At 48.4% G+C, this 21207-nt stretch overlaps 3 protein-coding genes and 2 non-coding genes across 12 annotated transcripts in view; 3 read left to right on the top strand and 2 right to left on the bottom strand.

Annotated features, from left to right (window-relative positions):
* Positions 1-353: 353 nt before the first annotated feature.
* LOC147328633 (E3 ubiquitin-protein ligase TRIM21-like) lies at positions 354-6759 on the top strand. Its single transcript, XM_086297169.1, has 2 exons — positions 354-1352; positions 3504-6759. Exons 1-2 carry the CDS (start codon positions 1266-1268, stop codon positions 5103-5105), a joined length of 1689 nt encoding a protein of 562 aa, XP_086153295.1. The 5' UTR covers positions 354-1265; the 3' UTR covers positions 5106-6759.
* A 1119-nt stretch (positions 6760-7878) lies between these two features.
* On the bottom strand, positions 7879-7951 carry trnak-uuu (transfer RNA lysine (anticodon UUU)). The gene has a single exon. It is a non-coding gene; the product is annotated as a tRNA-Lys (tRNA).
* Positions 7952-8365: 414 nt separating this feature from the next.
* LOC147328630 (fibrinogen-like protein 1) lies at positions 8366-13599 on the top strand. 2 transcript variants are annotated; one of them, XM_086297204.1, is made up of 8 exons: positions 8366-8510; positions 9174-9360; positions 10611-10779; positions 11070-11229; positions 11300-11397; positions 11485-11573; positions 12300-12487; positions 13341-13599. In XM_086297204.1, exons 2-8 carry the CDS (start codon positions 9211-9213, stop codon positions 13558-13560), a joined length of 1074 nt encoding a protein of 357 aa, XP_086153330.1. In that variant the 5' UTR covers positions 8366-8510; positions 9174-9210; the 3' UTR covers positions 13561-13599. The 2 variants fall into 2 exon arrangements, with proteins under 2 accessions (XP_086153330.1, XP_086153329.1); XM_086297203.1 differs by having other exon boundaries at positions 8366-8703.
* trnar-ucu (transfer RNA arginine (anticodon UCU)) lies at positions 8640-8731 on the top strand. The gene is given in 2 exon segments: positions 8640-8676; positions 8696-8731. It is a non-coding gene; the product is annotated as a tRNA-Arg (tRNA).
* Positions 13600-13608: 9 nt separating the features above from the next.
* The window catches only part of LOC147328629 (uncharacterized), a 60223-nt gene continuing 52624 nt past the window's right edge, over positions 13609-21207 (bottom strand). For all 7 annotated transcript variants that reach the window (XM_086297125.1, XM_086297126.1, XM_086297124.1 and 4 more), the window contains 9 exons: positions 20770-20836; positions 17882-18005; positions 17702-17792; positions 17100-17205; positions 16480-16553; positions 15903-16001; positions 15578-15694; positions 15178-15275; positions 13609-14496 (listed from right to left, as the gene is read on the bottom strand). In XM_086297125.1, coding sequence (XP_086153251.1) covers positions 14283-14496; positions 15178-15275; positions 15578-15694; positions 15903-16001; positions 16480-16553; positions 17100-17205; positions 17702-17792; positions 17882-18005; positions 20770-20836 — 990 coding nt within the window. In that variant the 3' untranslated portion in view covers positions 13609-14282. The remainder of the gene's footprint in view (positions 14497-15177; positions 15276-15577; positions 15695-15902; positions 16002-16479; positions 16554-17099; positions 17206-17701; positions 17793-17881; positions 18006-20769; positions 20837-21207) is intronic.

Below are 21207 nucleotides of genomic sequence, written 5' to 3'. Positions count from 1 at the left end.
CTCCATATTTATTAAACTTGTCTCGTAATTTAACGATTGCATTCGATACATCACCAGAAGCTACATCCATCTTTGATATACAGTCTGTGTTTCTGTGAGCTTGCCTGAAGCTGAAAATGTTTATTTGCATGATTTAATTTTCCAGGATTATAAACACATAAAGGAATAAACTTAGATATTAAATATGGAAGATTCAATATTCAGTTACATTAAATTACTTGGATATTTCCTCATCTACAGAAGTTGAACATCTGTGAACATCTGCATGTTTCCTTCCACCAGCTGTGCTGCATCACTGACATCAGTGATGTTGTGATGGTTCATAAACTTCCTGCTGCAGGACGGTGGCTGCGCTGATGTTCAGTGTTTGAAACGTGGACTGTAAAATGTAATCTGATTACAAATGTGGTAAGAAAAAGGTTTGGCCTTATGCTGACTCCTGATTGGAGGAGAGCTGCGTGCTCCTGCGTTTAAATGATGATGGAAATGAAAATATCAGTTTTCTTGTTTTTCCTGCTGCAGCTTTTTATTGGTCGATCGTCTGTCGTCAATAAAAGGTCATTTTCTGTTAGAGCTTTAAAACCAGACTGAGACACCGCTCTGACCTTTAACCTCTGACCTCCTCCAGCAGTTCACACATTGGGAGAAATCCTAACTTTGCATATTTAATGAAGTAATACAATGTTCTTTTATCATAATTATTTTCTGTGGACCATCAAATTATGTTTAATCCACATCGTTGCTGCAGCATTTTTGAGCCTTCGCAGCTTCATCGCCACAGGAGACAGAAATGCGACGTTTCAGATAGAAGCTCGTGGAGCAGCTGCACGCTCACATCTAAAGATCAGTACAGCCACGAGAAACAGGGCTACCAAAAACCTTCTTCTCATTTAGAGCTGTTTCACATTACTCCCACACGGAGGCGCTGTGGGGCTGGTCTTCCAGGTAGGATCGCTCCTCATGGAGGCTAAACATGCGACGGGGCAAACCAAAGACACCTCTGACCTCCTGCACCCATGAGAGTTAAATAAATCTGTTAAATCGGATGTTTCCTGTTTAAACTTCATGTTTTTGCAGTGAACTCTCAAAGACCAGAGCAGCAGCTTGTTTCTGCTCACCGAGTGAAACCTGTGAAAACTGCTGCTGTCAGACTAAAGAAGGGCCTGCGTCTGAAGCTCGTCTTGTTTCAGGTGTGCAGCTGTGATCAGTGCAAACCTACCAAAGGAAACCTGACAAGAAACAGCAGGAAGTGTTTGTCAGGGCGGATGAAGCTTCTCAGAGTAACGGAAGCTTTAGTTGAAACCATTTCATCTTCAAACACGAGTCTTTGTCAACACCTGACTCAGATACTGGTGAGTGCAGCGGTTTGTAAACTCAATGTTTCAGGTTGGGGATTAAACCAACAGCTTTGTAGAGCGTGCTCTGATTGTAGCTGTCAGACTCATTCAGAGAGGGCAGCTTTGTTCTTGCTGCAGTGAGTAAGAAGATGTTCAGGTCTTCAGTGGTGGCACTACACTGACTTTTACATTTGTCAGCTTATCAGGTACAAAATCTGAACACTGGGTTTTCAAAGTATGTTAAAGCTGTGAATGCACCAACCAAATGAAAAAACAGAGTACAAGATACAGACTGAGGTCAAATTTCAAATGAGCAAATAAGAAAATGTCAATTTTCACTCAGTCTGAGACGTAAAAGATAAAAACCTCATATAATTAGTAAAAAGTGAAGATTAAACTGTTTTACCTGAGCTGACGGTATGTTTGCCTGCAACAGTCAAAACACGTGTTTGGTCACATGCCTGTCAAACCAACACACTTTTGAAGCCATTTATGGGATGCATGACAGGAAGTTCACTTCACAGATCACGACAAGGTGCCTATATCATGGTCATGTGATAATACAGAGAAAACCCAATTTGGCAACAGTGGGAAGGAAATACTCACTTTTAACCGCGGGTTAGGGTTGAGGGGAGGAAGTGAGCACCAAGACACACTGTGGGAGAGCCAGAGATGAATAATAACTGAAATGCAGAGTGGCATATAAACCACAGGCCCCCCGGCAGCCTACGTCTATTGCAGCATAACTAAGGGAGGATTCAGGGTCACCTGGTCCAGCCCTAACTATATGCTTTAGCAAAAAGGAAAGTTTGAAGCCTAATCTTGAAAGTAGAGATAGTGTCTGTCTCCTGAATCCAAACTGGAAGCTGGTTCCACAGAAGAGGGGCCTGAAAACTGAAGGCTCTGCCTCCCATTCTACTTTTAAATACTCTAGGAACAACAAGTAGGCCTGCAGAGCGAGAGCGAAGTGCTCTAATAGGGTGATATGGTACTACAAGGTCATTAAGATAAGATGGGGCCTGATTATTTAAGACCTTGTATGTGAGGAGCAGGATTTTGAATTGGGCGAATGCCTGAACCACCACAACTCTCTGCTTTTCATGTGGAGAAGTAGCGAGTAACCAGCCCCCCTTTGGAGAAAGCTCATTTCTGTAGTTTGTGTCTACAGTCGTTGTCTTTCAGTTGCTGCCCAGAGTTCTTGACTATGGGAGAGGCTGAAGACTATGAGACGGTCCCAAAGCACCCCCAGCCTCTGAGGGATGTCGCTGTATGTCGTCTCCAATTCCACAGTTGTAGACTAGATGGACAAACTCTCACACACTTGAACTGAGGATGATATCTGCATTGTTCCTTGTGTGTCTGAGGTTAAACTATAAATGCACAAACTCTACTTTCCAGTACGCTAGCCTCCCAAGGAGGCTAAGGAGTGTGATCCCTCTGTAGTTGAAGGACACTGTCCGATCCCCCTTCTTAAAGAACAACCATCCCAGTCTGCCAATCCAGAGGCACCACCCCACATCTCCACTGAAAGTATCATAGTGTGTCAACCATGACACGCCTACAACATCCAGGCCCTTCAGGAGCTTGGGGCGATCCTCATCCAGCCCAGGAGCCTGGCCTCCAAAGAGTTGTTTCACTGCGCCGGTGACCTCACCCTCCGAGATGGTTGAGTAATTCCCAGCCCCTGCCTCATAGAGGATCAATCAGTGGCATTCGGGAGGTCCTCAAAGTATGTCTTCGACCACCTGTTGAAGAGTTAGGGTTAGGACCCCACCTTGGGCTTTCCCCTCCGGAGTCGCCTGATGGTTTGCCAGAATTACTATGAGGCAGACCGAAAGTCTTTTCATTGGCCTGAATGGATTTAACAGGGAACCAGTGAAGAGAAGCCAACATGGCAGAGCCTGGTTCTGCCTCTGCCTGTTAAAAGGGAGTTTTTCCTTCCCACTGTCACCAAGTGCTTGTTCGTAGGGGGTCACCTTTTGATTTCTCTGAATCACTGCAGGCTCGTTACAGTATACAGCTGCTGTTGCTATATGAATAAAAGTGAATTTAAAATTGAAGTGAATATCTGGAGGTCACTGCTTGAACTTATGGTTGTTGTCACACTTTCATATTTCTAAACAACAATTATTTGCTTACAATATTAACTTTGACTTCTGTTCTCAGACTGCAGACATGTCTGCTGCCACCAATCTGCTGTCTGACGATGAGTTTCTGTGCCCCATCTGTCCAGATGTGTTCACTGATCCGGTCACCACACCTTGTGGACACAACTTCTGCAAAAAGTGCATCACTCAGCACTGGGATATTAATTTTCCATGTCAGTGTACAGTATGTAAAAAGGCGTTTCCCAATAGACCTCAGCTGAGGGTGAACACTTTGCTGTCTGAGATGGTTGCTCAGAGACGTGAAGCTCAGCAGAAAGCAGAAGTTCCCTGTGACGTCTGCACTGGACCCAGACTGAAGGCCCTGAAGTCCTGCCTGGTGTGTCTGACCTCCTACTGTCAGACTCACCTGGAGCCTCATCTGACAGCTACAAGTCTGAAAAGACATCAGCTGATTGAGCCTGTGGAGAACCTGGAAAGCAGGATGTGTAGGAAGCACGATAAACATCTGGAGCTGTTCTGTAAGACCGACCAGACATGTGTCTGCATGCTCTGCTCTGTTCTAGATCACAAGGCTCATGAAGTTGTTCCTCTGAGAGAAGAATATGAAGGAAAGAAGGCAGAGCTGGAGAAGACAGAGGCTGAGATTCAGCAGATGATCCAGAAGAGACGACTGAAGATTCAGGAGATCAAAGAGTCGGTGAAGATGAGTAAAGATGCTGCAGACAGACAGAAAGCAGAAGGTGTTCAGGTCCTCACGGCTCTGATGGAGTCTGTTGAGAGACGCCTGAAGGAGCTCATAAAGGAGATCGAAGACAAACAGGAAACTACAGAGAAACAGGCTGAAGGACTCATCAAAGATCTGGAACAGGAAATCTCTGAGCTGATGGAGAGAAGCTCTGAGGTGGAGCAGCTCTCACGCTCTGAAGACCACCTCCACCTCCTCCAGAGCTTCTCCTCCCTGAAAGCTGCTCCACCCACCAAGGACTGGACAGAGGTCAGAGTCCGTCCACCATCATATGAGGGGACCGTGGGGAGAGCTGTGGAGACACTCAGGAAAGACATGAAGAAGCTGTTTGAGGCTGCAGAGCTGAAGAGGGTCCAGCAGGATGCAGTGGACGTGACTCTGGATCCTGATACAGCAAATCCTTATCTCATCCTGTCTGACGATGGAAAACAAGTGAATCATGGTGATGTGAGGAAGAAACTTCCGGACAACCCAGAGAGATTTTCTTACTGTGTTTGTGTTTTAGCAGAGCAGAGTTTCTCTTCAGGCAGATTTTACTTTGAGGTTCAGGTTAAAGGAAAGACTGACTGGGACTTAGGAGTGTCCACAGAGTCGATCAACAGGAAGGGAAAAATCAGACTGAGACCTCAGAACGGTCTCTGGACTGTTTGTCTGAGAAATGGAAGTGAGTACAGTGCTTGTGCCGCCCCTCCAGTCCGTCTCTGTCTCCGGTCTGGTCCTGAGAAGGTGGGGGTGTTTGTGGACTATGAGGAGGGTCTGGTCTCCTTCTATGACGTAGATGCTGCAGCTCTGATCTACTCGTTCACTGGCTGCTCCTTCACAGAGAAGCTCTTCCCGTACTTTTGTCCTTGTACTAGTGATGATGGTAAAAACTCTGCACCTCTGCTGATCACTGCTGTCGATCACACGAACTAGAAATCTGGTCTGATCCTGTGTGAGGAACATTTTCACTGGTGACTCTGTGGTTTTGCTCATGTTTATTTTCAGATTCTGACTGATTGGTTTTTGTTATTAAGTGTACTCACACTCACAGCCTCGTGCTGATTTTAATTCTTAAAACTATGTGAATTAGTTTTTTTTTTTATTTTGAAGGAAACTTCAATTTTACCTGAATTCAAAGGGAATATTTGGGTACTCCAGATTCCTCCCACAGTCCACAGTGGGATTAACGATGATTCTGAAATTCACATAAGTGTCTGTGGACCTGTACAGGGGGTATCTCGTCTTGGATAGGGTCCAGCCCCGCTGAAACCCTGGTAAGGATAAGCAGAGGTCACTGTAGACTCGTGGTTGTTGTCACACTTTGATATTTCTGAACAATCCAGACTTAACAGTTATTTAATTATAATTTTAACTTTGCAGGCTTTTATTCTCAGACTGCAGACATGTCTCATCCTGTGCTCCATCTAATAATAATAATACATTTTATTTATCAAAGCGCCTTTAAAAACAGTCAAGGACACTGTACACAAGCAATAACAGGAACAAACATAATAAGGATAAAACGTTGAGCAAATAAATAAATTAAAGTAGCAGGATGGACAAATGTATGTGGAATAGGCTAATGTGAACAGGTGAGTTTTGAGTCTGGACTTAAAAAGAGGGAGGGAAGTGATGTTTCTTATCTCAGGAGGAAGGGATGATGGGGGCCCCACGGTGGCTAGCTGGGGGAAGGGACGGAAAGAGAGGAGGAGGATGTGAGACACGGAGAAGGGATGGTGAGCTGAACCAGGTCAGAGAGGTATGAAGGCGAGAGATGATGGGTAGCCTTGAATGTGTATCTTGAAATTGATGCGGTATTTAACTGGAAGCCAGTGAAGCTGCTGCAGAGCAGGAGTGATGTGGTGCATAGAAGGAGTCCTGGTGATGATACGAGCAGCAGAGTTCTGGACACGCTGAAGCTGATGGATAGATTTTTGACTAAGATCAAAAAGAAGAGAGTTGCAGTAATCGATCCGGAGAGTGGCCAGGCTAAGAATGGCCGCGGCATGTGGGGAGAGAAAAGGACGATTAATGTTATGGAGTTGGAAATATGCAGACCAAGAGATGTTATTGATGTGTGGGTTAAAAGATAGAGTAGCATCGCGCATGACACCCAGACTTTTCACTCATGGGGAAAAGCTATTAGTTCTGGATCGTGTTTGTTTAGTGCCGACCAGGAGGAGCTCAGATTTGTTACTATTGAGTTTGAGAAAATTGGAAGAGAACCATGAATTTAGTTCGGCTAATCAGAGGGTGAGGGAGGACGGGGGAGAGCAGAATCAGGTTTAGTGGACAGATAAAGCTGGGTGTCATCAGCATAGCAGTGAAACTGGATATTGTATTTACAAAAAATGTGTGCAAGCGGAAGAAGATAATGAAAAGAAGGGGCCCCAGGACAGATCCCTGGGGCACGCCTGCAACCAGAGGAAAGGGCTGAGAAGTATCATTGGTTATTTTTATTAGTGCGGTTTCAGTGCTATGGGAGGGACGAAAACCAGACTGGAACTGTTCATACAGATCATCATTAGTTAAGTATGAGTGGATAGTGTGGCCACTATCTTTTCAAGAATCTGAATATGTTCACTGATGCGGGTTGTGCTGTATTAATAAAACTGAATTATCATGCTTACAGAAATGTCTCATTTAATTATGTGCCTGACAAAGGAGAGCTGGTCCCAGATTGGACCCATGTGGGACACCCTAAAAAACAGATACAAATAAAAAGTAACTGACAGAGGCTCTGCTGGCGATTATGACAGAAACTATGACAACCATGTATGAGATCATCCCCCCAGCACCTCAGCGTGGCTAACAAAATGTGAATCGCTACCTTATCATGGTGGAGGGGTTTGTGTGTCCCAGGGATCCCAGGGGCTGTTGCCTGGAGGCTTTTGCCCCCTGGTAGGGTCTCCCATGGCAAATTGGTCCTGGGTGAGGGACCAGACAAAGAGCGATTCAGAAGACCATTATGAGAATATCACCGAGGGAACACTTTACCCTGCCCGAGGAGCCAGGCCCGGGGAGGGTGCCCGAAAGCAAGCATCTGGTGGCCGGGCCTTGGCACAGCCCAAAAAGGGGGCATGGGCCCAGTGTGCTTCAGCTTCACTCAAGGTTGAAGCAAAGGCTGACTGAGCAGCCGATCAACAGCTCTGTGTGTGTCTGGACTCTGTCCACAGCAGCCAAACATGTTTCTGTTGTAAATTTATCCCAATCAGAATACTTTATTAATCCCTTAGGAAATGATGTGGTCACAGTCACTCCAAGACAATAAGATCAGTAACAGACTGAACTACATAAAAAAACCATTTATTACAAAGTTTACAAAATACGAAAAATAGCTCTACAATTCTGGATTATTACAGCGATTAAATATATATGATTGACTGTAACCTGTAACACTTTGATATTTTCACAGGAGAGCATCTGCAAAAGGGTGTAACCGCTGCACTGTCTGCTGTGTATTAGATTGAGTTGTACAGGGAGGAATGATTTTCTGCATCGTTCAGTGGTGCATTATGGGTAATCTCAGTGTGCTCCTGTGACTGGGCAGCACATCATGGAGTGGGTGGGAGGTCTTGTCATAGGCGTTTAACATTTACTCCTACAATGAAAACATAAAAGCTATATTTGAGTCACTGCAGCAATGCAAAGAATATGTGGGCTCACTTTGAGCAGGTTCTTTAACTAAAGGGGCGAAAAAAATCGACGCCCGAACAGGGACTTGAACCCTGGACCCTCAGATTAAAAGTCTGATGCTCTACCGACTGAGCTATCCGGGCTCTGGCACATTTCTGTCACTGGTTCCTCAAAAACCTGGGTAGTCCGTTAGCACACTAGCATATTGCTGCAGATAAAAGTAACACAGGAGATGTTCTCTGTTCACCTCGCGTTTCACGTCACGATATATCAGACATATTAGATTTTGGTCCTGCATGTTCTCTCAGCCATTTCTAGTTTTTCGAAACGCACATATCACTTCCGGTTTTTAAGAATTTCACAATAAAAACTCCGCTGCTAAAATCACAGAATGATCCCTCAAATTGCAACTCAAGACACGACTCAATCTGTTTATAAAGTGTTTAAATGACACAGTTGCACGCAATTTACGTAGTGTTTTTCACTGAATTGAGCTAGGACATTGACGTTTGCTCTCCGACGTTGTTTCTGCTGAAACAAGCGAAGCAGTCTGACGTCATGACTGCTAAAGCAAATATGATCAGTGTCGGAGGAGTAGTTGTCTTTGAGGACAGAGCCTGAGCCTCCATGTGTGAGCTAACGAAGAGAGGGCGGAGGAGAAGCGGGCCGGCTGACAGCAGCTAGCAGCGGTGCTAAGCTAACGTTAGCATTAAAGTGCTATTTTATAGCATTATTGTTTGTGTAGCGGACACGGGCGGATTAGCCGTGTTGCTAGGGCCTCGTGTGGAAAGAGGATCTTAAAAAGCTGTCATTGCAGCCTGTGCAACAGGTGGCTCCGTGGCGCAATGGATAGCGCATTGGACTTCTAGTCAAGCACTTGAGGAGTGATTCAAAGGTTGTGGGTTCGAGTCCCACCGGAGTCGCACATTTTTGTTTTGTTTGTTTTTATGTATTAAATATGCTGTAATATAACTGTAATATAAATAACTAATATAACTAGATAACGGTGTTACGTTGTGCGGAACGGAAGACTAACAATGACACAAATAGAGGGAATTAGCTGAAAATTAAAATAATGTTTACTTTAAATGCACTTAATGATTAATTGAGTTAAATTTAATGCCAGTAATAAAACATGTGTACCCATGCACATTATACAACATTTGTGTTTGTTTGCTGAATAAAACTTAATAACTACTTAGAAATACATGCCATATCAGTTCTGATGGTCAGATTTGCTCTTTGTATTAACATACAGAGAAGTAGATAAAAATAAGTGTATATAAATGGTTTTATTTTAGCATTTATTTATGTCTCTCCTGACCCATTCACTGGTGATCACGTCATTATCTTTGTTGTGTACAGTGGTCGGTGTTGCTGGCTCAGTCACTGCAGCCACTAGATGGAGGCTCCCCACGGCTGTGCAGCGATGTCAGAGGAGGCGGAGAGGCTAATCGGAGGAGGGTCGGGCAGCGAGTCGATGAGAGTGCCGATGATGGTCACGCTGAGGACGTCCGTGGCCTTTCTGCTTCACCTGGCTTCCTCTGTGGCGGTAAGAAACCGGAGCGTCCGTGTGACATGTTTCTCCTCGTGCACTCTGTACTTCCTGCTTTAAGTATCTCTGAGATTTGGGTCCTCACACAGCTGATGACAGAGGGGTGAAAAATGCAGCCGTCGCTTTGTTCCAGTGGAAGCGCAGACTGAGCTCTGTCCACAGGGACACTGTTTGTGCTTCTCCGATGACTTATTGAAAAATGAGAACGTTGGTGTTGAACGTGGTTTAGATTCAGATTTCATTTTTACTGTACAGAACAAGAAATTCATCTCACTGGTATCATTTTATTTTTCTGCACTTCAGTCTCAGGATTTTTATTTCCATCAACCAAACTAACAAATGACAGAAACAGAATAAAAACTGAATGTTTACTTTATTGTGACAGAGTAAAATACAAACATTAGAAATAAACAGTAATGATCATATTTCAGTTTTATTTTGGTTTGACCTTTTGAACCCCACTTTGATAACTCCTCATCTGTTCAAGCTTCAGCTCTAATTTTGCGTTGTGATTTATTGATGCAGTGCTGAGTAACTCAAAGTACGTCTGCTAACTTCCTTTAAACTAAGAAACACGCACCACGCACATTCTGCCCAAATATCTCCATATTCTGTTGAAAAGATCTGCATTCGAGTTCAGAGCTGAGCTGGACGTGCATGTAATACCATTTTGTTCCACACGAGGGAGCAGTGAGTCAGTGTAACTTCAGTATTTAACAACACATTTACAATAAAAACAAAGCGTGTTGAATCAACGTTAAACAGCACGCGGTCACTGTAACACTGCCCCCTGCTGGTGAACGTTTTCATTCAAATCTGCATGAGGCGATTACAAAAAGTACCTTTACTAAAAGTAATCCCAATAACCTTTGACCTTTACCTCCACGCTGCAGGTGAGGCATCAGTGTGTATAAGATGATTCTTTAATCTCGGCTTTTATATCGTTTAGATTCGCAGCTTCACACGATTTCAGCATCATAAATATGGATTTATTTCAAACTGCATTTGTATATATTAATATCAAAGCATTGGCAGTTCTGCAGGAGTTTCATTGGCAGAAACTTAAATGATTTCATTTTTAAAGTCCTTGAAACAGTCTCAGAAATCATGGGAGTGTTTGCTGTGACGAGCTTCAGTCAGGATTGAGAGTAGATCACAGAAACACTGATGAGGACAACAATGATCCTCTCATACTTTCTTCGTTACTGCCGAGTGCCAGAGGAGAGCGTTTTTATCCTCCTGTCCAGGCGCCGGTGCCGTGTGAGGAGAGGGTGAGCCGGCTGGAAGCGGAGATCCAGGGCTTGATGAACGTGATCAGTGAGCAGCACCGCTACATCCAGGAGCTCCACAGCAGCCAGGCGCAGCAGCTGCAGCAGATCCCCAACTCGTACCTGGGCCTCGACGACCTCTACAGAGGTACGGCTGCATCCACCGTGTGTGGGTCAAACCCTACATCGTCAGCACCGGACGCTTTCCTTTATCTAAGAAACAAACCATGTCTACACAGAGCGTCACAAGATCAGAGAAACCCGGGAATGGTTATTTTATTAGACTCATGTCAGACAGATGCAGCGTTACGGAGGACGAGGTCTCCTCCTGGGATTGAACCAGATCTTTTTCTTATCTCTCTGTGTGTGTGTGTGTGTGTGTGTGTGTGTGTGTGTGTGTGTGTGTGTGTGTGTGTGTGTGTGTGTGTGTATATATAGACTGCTCTGAGGTGTTTGAGGATGGAAACGTGGCCAGCGGGCTGTACGTGATTCGCCCAGACGGCGCTCCCACGGCGCTGAGCGTGTACTGCGACATGAACCACGGAGGAGGGTGGACCGTCTTCCAGAGGAGGAGAGACGGCAAAGAGAGCTTCGACAGGTGTGTCACCTTTACACACGTGAACACGTGAACAGTGCAAACAAATGTGTCATCGTGTGTGTGTGTGCAGAGCGTGGGTGGAGTACAAGCATGGATTCGGAGACCTCTTCTCTCCTGCTGGAGAGTTCTGGTTGGGCAATGAACCCCTGCACCATCTGACATCACAAGGTGCGTGTGTGTGTGTGTGTGTGTGTGTGTGTGTGTGTGTGTGTGTGTGTGTGTGTGTGTGTGTGTCTGATGCTTTCTGTGTTTTAGGGAACTATGACCTGCGCATCAACATGGAGGACTTTGAGGGGAACGAGCGCTTCGCCGAGTACAAGAGCTTCAAGGTGGACGGCGAACAGGTGAAACTCAAGTAACCGCGGGAACGTCTCAGCTTTAAATTCAATCTGACGCTAAGAACACTTTACAGCCTCTCCCTGACCTTTGACCTCCTATGGGTTTCTCATAACACTCGGTCTTATTTAGACTACGGTCCCCAGCAGCAGCATCAAGGTCACCGCCGGTCTCTGTTCCCATCGGCGGTCCTCTCCCTCTCTGTGTTCCTGCACTGCTGAGGATAAACACAGATAAACTAACAGCAGGGGGAGGAGCTGCAGAATATTCCGCAGTGTCGGCGCGATGACCACGAGAGGAGGAAGTAAGACGAGCTGTTTGCTGCTGTTTTAGGAGGCCCCACACCTGACCCTGACGTTAAACCTGAACCCAGGTGTGGCCTCAGGCCTTCAAAGGCTGTGAAAATGATGCGTTGAAGGGGCGTCGTTAAACGTAGCTGCAGAACAATAACCCGGGTCACTCTGCTGACTGCACGTTTTGTGTGTGTGTGTAAGGCGTCTGATTAATCAGCTGGTGCTGAACGAACTGGCTGCGATGAGTCTGAGCATCAGATTTGTAACTGTGAGCTCCTGCAGCACTCGCAGTTTCAGCGCGTGGTCTTCCTCGCCGTCACGGACCTGTGAGGTTCGCGTCAAACAGGGTCCGGCTGTAAATGGCTTTAAGTGTCCTCGCTGAAGGTCGCGCTGCAGGTGTGAGCCTGATCACTCTGCTTTCACTCCCGTGTTCACCTGAAGGACCAGTACCAGTTACATCTGGGCGAGTTCACTGGGAACGCTGGCGACGCTCTGGACGACGCCCACGTGGCGGGACAGGGCAGTCCATGCGCAGACGGGGTGAAGTTCAGCACCTACGACCGGCCGAACTGCATCGACGCCGACGTTCAGTGCGTCAGACACAGCAAGTCGGGCTGGTGGTTCAGCAGGTGAGACGCGCACGGCGACGCGTTTACTGCAGGCTTAAAGGGACAGTACACCAAAACTGAGCTGTAGAGTCGGTCCTCCACACGAGACAGAGCGACGGGGCCAAGCATCACCCGCCAACACCGTGACCCCGGGAAACTGACATCTTGCTGATAAACGTGATTCAGCCTCAGACATTCAGATTTAAATTCCAGCTGCTGCGTTTCTTTGTTCGTCTTTCATTTCTGCAGTTTTGTGTTCAACTCATAAAATCAAACGCACCTTTCATGGGAACTGTGGAGATGAAGATCTTTGTGTGTCTGTTTGAAGCTCTTTGCACAAAGAGCTTTGAAGCGTTTGTTCAGTGGCTGCTGCTTTTAGTGTTTAGTTAAAGTTCACCGTCCTTTAAACCAAAGGTTAATAATCAGCTCGTTTGATTTCTGCCTCCCCATGTTCCCTAACGCAGCCGTTCCCAAACTTTTCTGCAGCCCAGCAGATTTCCGCTGACGTCCCAGCAGCAGAAATCTGAGGATTTCTCGTGATTCTCACAGCAGCTGCTCCAATTTATAATCAGAGTTCAGGTCTTTTTAAACTCGGGTAGAAAAAGCGGAGTAGAGAATCAATCAATAAAGTTTTAATAGAAAAACCTGAACTTTTATCCCTTAAAATTAAACCCAGCAGGGTTCATGCTGCTGAGCTTCTCACGGCTCGTTTTCGGTGCTTCGATCATGAAGCTTTTCGTCTCTGCAGCTGAACTATCAGGATAGACGTGAAGACGCTCGGTGGACTGTCCCTTTAATTGGAGCAGAGTGCGATTAAAGCAGCTGCTATTGGCCGATCGTGTCAGCTGACTGTTCTGTGACTTCCCCCTCACAGGTGTAACGCAGGTAACCTGAACGGTCACTACTACGACGGGCCGTTCGAAGCCATGACGGACGACGGCGTGGTGTGGTACACGTGGCACGGCTGGGCCTACTCCATCAAGTCTGTCGTCATGATGATACGAGCGTCCGACCTCGAAGCGCCGCCTCCAGCGGACGTTTACCTGCCAGGCGGTCCTGACGTGGTCCCGGCGGCGGGCCGAGGCGCTCCGTGAAGCCGAGGTCACTTTGATGCTGTGAAATAAAGTCAGAGCGCCTTCGTATGATGTCATGTCGCATTTATTCTGTTCAAAACAACAAAAAAGAACATTGTACACTGAGGCATTCTGGGTAAATCTGAGGTTTTTCAGGACAAACAACAGAAACAGTAACACAGGCCAGTGTGTCAGTGAGGGAGGGGCACGGCAGGGCAGACATCTGATTGGGCACCGGGTGATTTCAGGGCGCGAGGGGAGGTCTGCATATTTGGCTCTGAGGCCGGCCCCCTACGTCGAACGTCCACGGGTGATTACATTCCACAAAGCAGGTTAAGGTCGAGGTCGTGACAGGACAGCGGTCTGTGGGAGGCGTGTCTCCGTCCCATTGGAACGCTGATTGAGCTTCGCTCTTTGGAGGCGGAGCGTTTCCACAAACATCCACAAATCCAAGGTTTCCCCCGAGGAGGCGAGCGGAGCAGCGGTCAGGGAGGAGGAGCTATGTACAGACCCTGAGGCGTGCCTGCTGGTTTCTTCAGAGGAGGAAGAACGCTCCCGGGAGGACCGGGCGCTCCGAGGCGGCGAGCTCAGCCCGGGGCCGCGATCTGGTTTAAGTGCGTCGGTGCCGCCGCAGCGTCTTTTCAAAATAAGATATTTATTTAAAAATGTACAAGTCTGCGATGGCTTCATGTCCAGCGGCGCCGCTCCGACTCGGGAGGGGGGAGCGCAGGGGGGGCGGTGGGTTATCTGGGCGATAACGGCGCAGCTGTGGTGAAGGAGGCGGAGTTCCGGGGCGAGCTGAAGGGGGAGGTGGGCGAGAGGCGGCGGGGGCTCGCCAGCAGGTCGCCGTTGTGCAGCTTCCACAGCAGCTCCTCGTTCTCCATGGACAGCCGCTTGTTGACCTTTGACTCCTTCTGCAGCGTCTGCTGCAGTATGGCCTGCTCGCTGGACAGCTGCCTGCAGGGGGAGACAGAGAGCCGTGAGACGGGCAAGGATTTATCGAAAGGGGAGCCGGGTCGCTCGCGGGCCGCTCGTTTACAGCTTCCACGCGCCCGCTGAGAGGCTGATGGGTTCTGATCACGACAGGCGCACGCGGGACGTTTAAAAGGCGCCGTCGTTCGTGCTGCTGTGGCGGGATTTTACTCTGAACGCTGTTAAAGCCACACGTCTGATGTTTTCACTCACTGCAAATACAAAGTTGATTTTTAAGTGTTTTTCACAGGCAAACAGTCACTTTCTTATTCACACGAGCCACAATAACAGGACAGAGATATGTGCTCCGAGGCTTTAAGCAATCAACATTCTCGCGCTCCTCGTTGCCTGAAATCTGCTTTCTTTTGTATTTACGGAGCAGAAACATGTTCGTCTCTCACAGAACGTCTCGTTCTTCACATTATGAGTCAAAGAACAGCAGCAGATAAACCCTCATCATCACAACTCACGCAGCGAGAGCGAGAGGCGCCGGCGGTCCCTGCGACAGGCCTTTTAACATTTATCTGAAAGCCAGGAGAGGGAGGGAGGAAACCAGGAGAGGGAGGGAGGAAACCAGGAGAGGGAGGGAGGAAACCAGGAGAGGGAGGGAGGAAACCAGGAGGTAGCTGAACGATTGGATGGGGATGAGCCCCCTGGAGTACGTACTTGGACAGCGCGGCGTGTTTGTCCATCCTGGCCTTGTAGTCCTCGTTCTCCTGCTGCACCTTCTTCAGACACTCCTCCAGCTTCACATTCGTCTCCACCTGTGACACACACACACACACACACACGCACACACACACACAGAACGTTTTTTTCATCCAATCATCAGGCTCGGCTCAGGTAGATGAAAATGTTTAAAAGCAGCTAATGCGTCCGACTGACACACTCGCTCCTCGCTGTGCGATGCTCGCTGTGTGCAGACGCTCCGGCAGTAACACCAGACAAACACAACAACTGTTTCCAAAGCTTCAGTCACAAAGCACGGGAGATTCCCGGGAGGCTGCCGATGCTGCTAGATAAGGAATTCTTAGATCTGCTGAGACGGAAACAGATCTGCACCCACCAGTTTGTCCATCTCCATCAGCTTCTTCTCCTTCTGATGCAGCTGGTTGTTCTTGATCTCCAGCACCACCTTCAGACTCTCCAGCTCCTTCTCCAGGTACACAGTGTGCGAGTCCTTCTGCACAAACAGCACAGACACAGCAGGTGAGCGCAGGAACCCTCGGCGCTTTAAGCAGCATTACAGCAGCACAACAAGCACACATTTCCTGTCCCTTTAGTATGAGTTAGTCACTGCTCTTCCACACCAGCAGGGGGCAGTCATGGTCAGCAGCGGGCTTCACGAGTGCTGCTAGGAGGAGTTCAGAGGGAGATTAAACCATCGTTACCAGATTCTTGTCGGTGAGCATCCTCTTCCTCCTCTCCTCCTCAGCTCGCAGCTTCTCGCTCAGGTCCTCCTTCTCCGCCGTGAGCTCGGAGAGTTTTTCCTGAGGGGGAAACAGAGGCGCCGTTGTTAGAGTTCACGCTGAGCTCAGCGGCAGGTAAACTACAGATTCATCAGGAACACGTCTGCAGACCGAGCTCAGGTTTGTGTTGGCCTCCTGAGCGTCTGAGCCGGCAGCACAGATAGATCCTCGGCTCTCCTCCACACACAAACATCTGGAAGCACCTGGAGGGAAAACGTGTGCGAGCCTCAGCACGAACGCAGCGCTGCAGAGTCACCGATTCAAACGCCCTGACGGCCACGCTCGCCCCGCGCTGAGCAGACGCATCACCTCATTCTCATGTTTATAGCACTCTATTCTGTTCTATTCTATATTGCACAGTATGTTATTCTATTTTATTCTATTTTTCTTATGTTTTGCTGCTGTAACCAAACTAATTTCCCACGTGTGGGACTGATGAAGGTTCATCTGATGTCACAGAGTGATGGAAATGTGATGATGGCAGTAAAGTGATTCTTACAGAGAGAGAAGCTTCGGTGTCCTGCAGGGATTTTTCCACAGTGTCCAGGTCGGAGCGATGGATGGTCTTCATCTCTGAGCCGGGAGAAAGAAATCAGAGCGACAAAGAGGACAGAGTGTGTGTCTGTGAGTGTGTGTGTGTCTGTGAGTGTGTGTGTGAGTCTGTGAGTGTGTCTGTGAGTGTCTGTGAGTGTCTGTGAGTGTGTCTGTGAGTGTGTGTGTGTGTGTGTGTGTCTCTGTGAGTGTGTGTGTGTGTGTGTGTGTGTGTGTGTGTCTGTGAGTGTCTGTGAGTGTGTGTGTGTCTGTGTGTGTGTGTGTGTCTGTGAGTGTCTGTGTGTGTCTGTGAGTGTCTGTGTGTGTCTGTGAGTGTCTGTGAGTGTGTGTGTGTCTGTGTGTGTCTGTGAGTGTGTGTGTGTGTCTGTGAGTGTGTGTGTCTGTGTGTGAGTGTGAGTGTCTGTGTGTGTCTGTGAGTGTGAGTGTGTGTGTGTGTGTGTGTCTGTGAGTGTGTGTGTGTGTGTGTGTGAGTCTGTGTGTGTGTGTGTCTGTGAGTGTGTGTGTGAGTCTGTGTGAGTCTGTGAGTGTCTGTGAGTGTCTGTGTGTGTCTGTATCGTGCACACACACCTTCTATTGAGGCCTTGTACTGCTGTTTCAGAGACTCCATCTTCTGGCTCTGACTCACTTCCTGTTTCTTCCTCTCCACTTCCTGTCGGCTCCTCAGCTCCTCCACCTGCAGGAAGTAACCAGGACGTCAGAGGCGGCGCTGATCAAAACTCCAACATTTATCAGATCATGCAGTGAAAATAAAAAAAGATTAAAAACGTCCAGAACTAAGAAAGAAATCAGAGACGTGGCTGTTTTTTGTGTCTTTATGCTCCGCCTCCATCAGGTGTGAGTGATTCTTCAATCTGAGCGTCTGCAGCACGGAGACGAGAGCACTGCTGGACGTTTATGATGAATCTGAAACATTTTTCCTGTCGCTGGATCCAATCAGAGAGCGAGCTCAGGTTCAGAGCTCAGGGAGTCACATGGCGCTCCTACGAGCCAATCAGAGCGCAGCACGAGGAGGGCGTGTGCCGTGTCTCGGCCCAACCGCAGCAGTAAATCGGTGACCTATTAAAGGTCACGCCGCGTACGTGACGAGCACCGTCTCCGTCACGCTCGAGGCCGTGATCCTTTCACAATAAAAGCTGGTTGAGCGTCTGCTCGTGCGTTTGTGCTCAGACCTGCTTCTCCATCAGGACGCGACATTTGTCCGCCTCCTCCTGGTACGTCTGGTGGACCTTGTCCCACTCCGTTTGGTAAAAACTGGTCAGCCTGTCGCAGAGAGGAGCGTGAAACAGGGTCAGTCTGAACGGCGTGCAGGAGGAGAAGGCTCCTGGACGTGAGGAGAGCGTCCGTCCTACCTTTCCTCCAGCTGTGCCAGCTCCTCCCGGTGCTGCTCCCGCAACCTCGTCAGCGCTTCCTCGAAGCCGACGCGCGCCTCCTGCTTCTCCTTCTGCAGACGCTCGCAGCACTGCGACGACGCGACTGCAGGAGAAAGCAGAGCAGCAGGAAACAACTTTGATTTAATGAGTCAAAGAACAGATGCAGAAAAATCTGAAAGAAACTAAAAACGTTTTCTTAACGAGAGACGAAACTGATCCGGGGTCAGCGTCTGCTGAAAAGGAAGCAATGAAATGGTTTGGAACCAGCTGTTTGTGGCCAGATGTGGATCCTGCTCTGACTATTTTACCCATGAATCACGCCGGAGCATCCGTCACGTCACGTCACGGCCGACACGCCTGGGGCGGCGATCCTTCAGCGAGTAACGAAAGACGCGCCCCCGTGCGTCAGCCTTCGGCCACATTCCACTTTAATTATTCAGAGAGACCAAACATCTGCATGTCAGCACGCAAGTACGCGGCGGGAATCACTCCTGGCGACTCATCTCAACCCTCGCAGGCTCACGCACGCCTCCAGCCTCCGCCCGCCACCACACACGCCAGTTTGATTCCACGCCAACCTGAAACATTTTAATAAAAGCGAGAGCTCTCTGCACGCTGAGCAGCCTCGGCGATGACAGCAGCAAGTGTGAACAGCTGGCTGCAGCTGGAGCAGTTGGCGTTCCCTCTGAATGGAGCGTCTGTCGCTCCGGTGAAGGAAACAAAGCCTGCGACAGCTGACGGCGGCGCACACACGGGACGCACACACGCACACGCCTCCATCAAGCACACAAACCCCGAGTGTGAGAGTCAGCAGGTGGCAGCATAAACGTGACATCATCTCACTTTGGTCTCCTCGTACGAGGACGCGTGAAACACAAAGCTACGAGATGACCTGAAGGAACCAGGAAAAAGGATTCCAAACAAGGAAACGAGGAAACGTGCAAGGCAGCGTTTGCTTCACAAACCCGAGCCGCTCCGGCAGAGACACTGTGCAGTCTCACAGCTATGCAGACGACACACCGTCGCATTTATCTGTGAGACCACCGTGTGAACCGCTCTTAAATCTGACAGGAAGAGACTTCCTGTTTCTGACACATCATGGTGAGCATGTGTGGGAGAGGACGCGGCAAACGCTCCTCAGAGACGTGTTGTTCCTGCTCGGTGTGTGTGTGTGTGTGTCTGTGTGTGTGTGTGTGTGTGTGTGTGTGTGTGTGTGTGTGTGTGTCTGTGTGTGTGTGTCTGTGTCTGTGTCTGTGTGTGTGTGTGTGTGTGTGTGTGTGTCTGTGTGTGTGTGTGTGTGTCTGTGTGTCTGTGTGTGTGTGTCTGTGTGTGTGTGTGTGTGTGTGTGTGTGTGTGTGTGTGTGTGTCTGTGTCTGTGTGTCTGTGTGTGTGTGTGTGTGTCTGTGTGTGTGTGTCTGTGTCTGTGTGTGTGTGTGTGTGTGTGTGTGTCTGTGTGTGTGTGTGTGTGTCTGTGTGTGTGTGTCTGTGTGTGTGTGCTTTGACAGCAGGGGTCTATACATTACTGGCATTCCTCAGCTCAGAGACGAGCCGAAGGTCAAAAGAAAAGAGCGCATTCAGTGCAGCTCGACGGGATCGAGGGACGGTGGAGAGAAAGTGAAGGTGTGTGTGTCTGTGTGTGTGTGTGTCTGTGTGTGTGTCTGTGTGTGTGTGTGTCTGTGTGTGTGTCTGTGTGTGTGTGTGGCTCTGGTATGTCCATCTGAGTGTGTGTATATATAAACATGGAAGCCAAGTGTACTCTGAGCATGTGTGTGAACTGAAATAGTTGTGATATATATTCTTCAATTACACTTGTGCCTATTTTAATGTCCTTCATCCTGCTGTGTGAACATAAACACGTATTCATAGCTCTGTGGGGACCATGGGAAGGTTACTGTACTTACAGGGGTGAAAATCCAGGTCCCTGCAAGGTTTTTAGGCATTTTAAATGTGGTTTTAGTGTCAGGTTACAGTTATGGTTAAGGAAAACATGTCAATTAGATGTCCTCACAACATATGAATATCTGACGCGTGTGTGTGTGTGTGTGTGTGTGTGTCAGTCATGCTAAGCTATCCGGGTGTTCCTGATCCACTCTCAGGCGCACGCAGCAGTATCAGTATTTAGGACACACTGATGTTATTTCCAGTGACCTGAATGTTTGTGCGACTCTTAAACGGGAACTGCGTGGAGGCGTGTCCTCGCTGCCAATTCACAGATGATACCTTAAGAGGAACGAGGCGGCCGCGAGCTTAACAGCAGATACTCCACGAGTCCTCCTTACAGACGCGGCATCAAACTTTACTAATCTATATCTAATCAATACTAAACAGTATTAGTGTAATACACCTAACGCAATAATCGACCGCCATGACGGTGGCCTCCAAAAACACAAACTGACACGTCACTAAAACCTTCAACCTTGCGGGGACCTGGATGTAGTCCCTATAATTGCTGTCGGTCCCCACAAAGATATATAAACAAGCACACAGTTCAGTGGAGGTGCCATTTAATCCATTAAACTCTTGCAGGTCTGAAACTTCTTTGTATCAGTTACACTCGTGTTCCAGTGTGACTCCTACGAGCTCGCCGCCGCTCCTGTCTGAGACCTGGTGGATCCATGGAGAACGCCTCCTGAGAGCACAGGTGCACCGAGCACCTGACGGACGTGCCGACAGGTTACAGCCTGCGTGGAAGCGTCTCTTTTCTTCCTAAGAACAAGCAGCAGCTGCACCGGCGTTACAGCGCCGCTTTGAATGGCAGTTGTCCCGTCCTTGATAAGGTTCGTACGAGTGTGCGTTGTATGCAAATGGATGGGACAGAGGGAGAAGGACAAACAAAAAGGCGGTGTGAGAAGGCCGGACGTTCTTACCCAGCTCGTCCCGGAGGTTGGCCAGCTCCTGCGACAGCTCCTTCTTCTGCTTCAGGGTCTCCTCACGCTGCAGAGAGAAGAAGACTGACATGAGCTCCTGTGGCACGGCGAAGCTGTCAGTTCATAACTGTTTAAATCTAACGAAAGCTGAGTCAGACCGTCAGACAGGAAACACTCAGCTGTGCTAATGCAGCCCTGCTCACAAACACCTTCACCGCAGAGCAGCTGGGCTCAGATGGGCAGGATGTCCTTCACTGTGAGCGTGTGCTCAGGCGACCCACAACAAATATTAAAATACAGACGGTTGTCACACATGAAGGACGCCCGCGGGCTGCCTTAGCGCCAAAGCGCCTCCAGCATCACCTCATGAGGAAACAGTTACCAAACGCCTTCGCAGCAGCGCGGTCGGACGCCAGGCTCGCGGCACGAGTCGTTTTT

The sequence above is a fragment of the Aulonocara sp. 'chitande type north' Nkhata Bay genome, linkage group LG6 (assembly GCF_057382095.1).
Source record: "Aulonocara sp. 'chitande type north' Nkhata Bay isolate Kocher_YH1m ecotype deep benthic linkage group LG6, A_spYH_male_GT1.1, whole genome shotgun sequence".
Lineage (NCBI taxonomy): Eukaryota > Metazoa > Chordata > Actinopteri > Cichliformes > Cichlidae > Aulonocara > Aulonocara sp. 'chitande type north' Nkhata Bay.
This window is presented reverse-complemented; position numbering and strand designations above follow the sequence as displayed.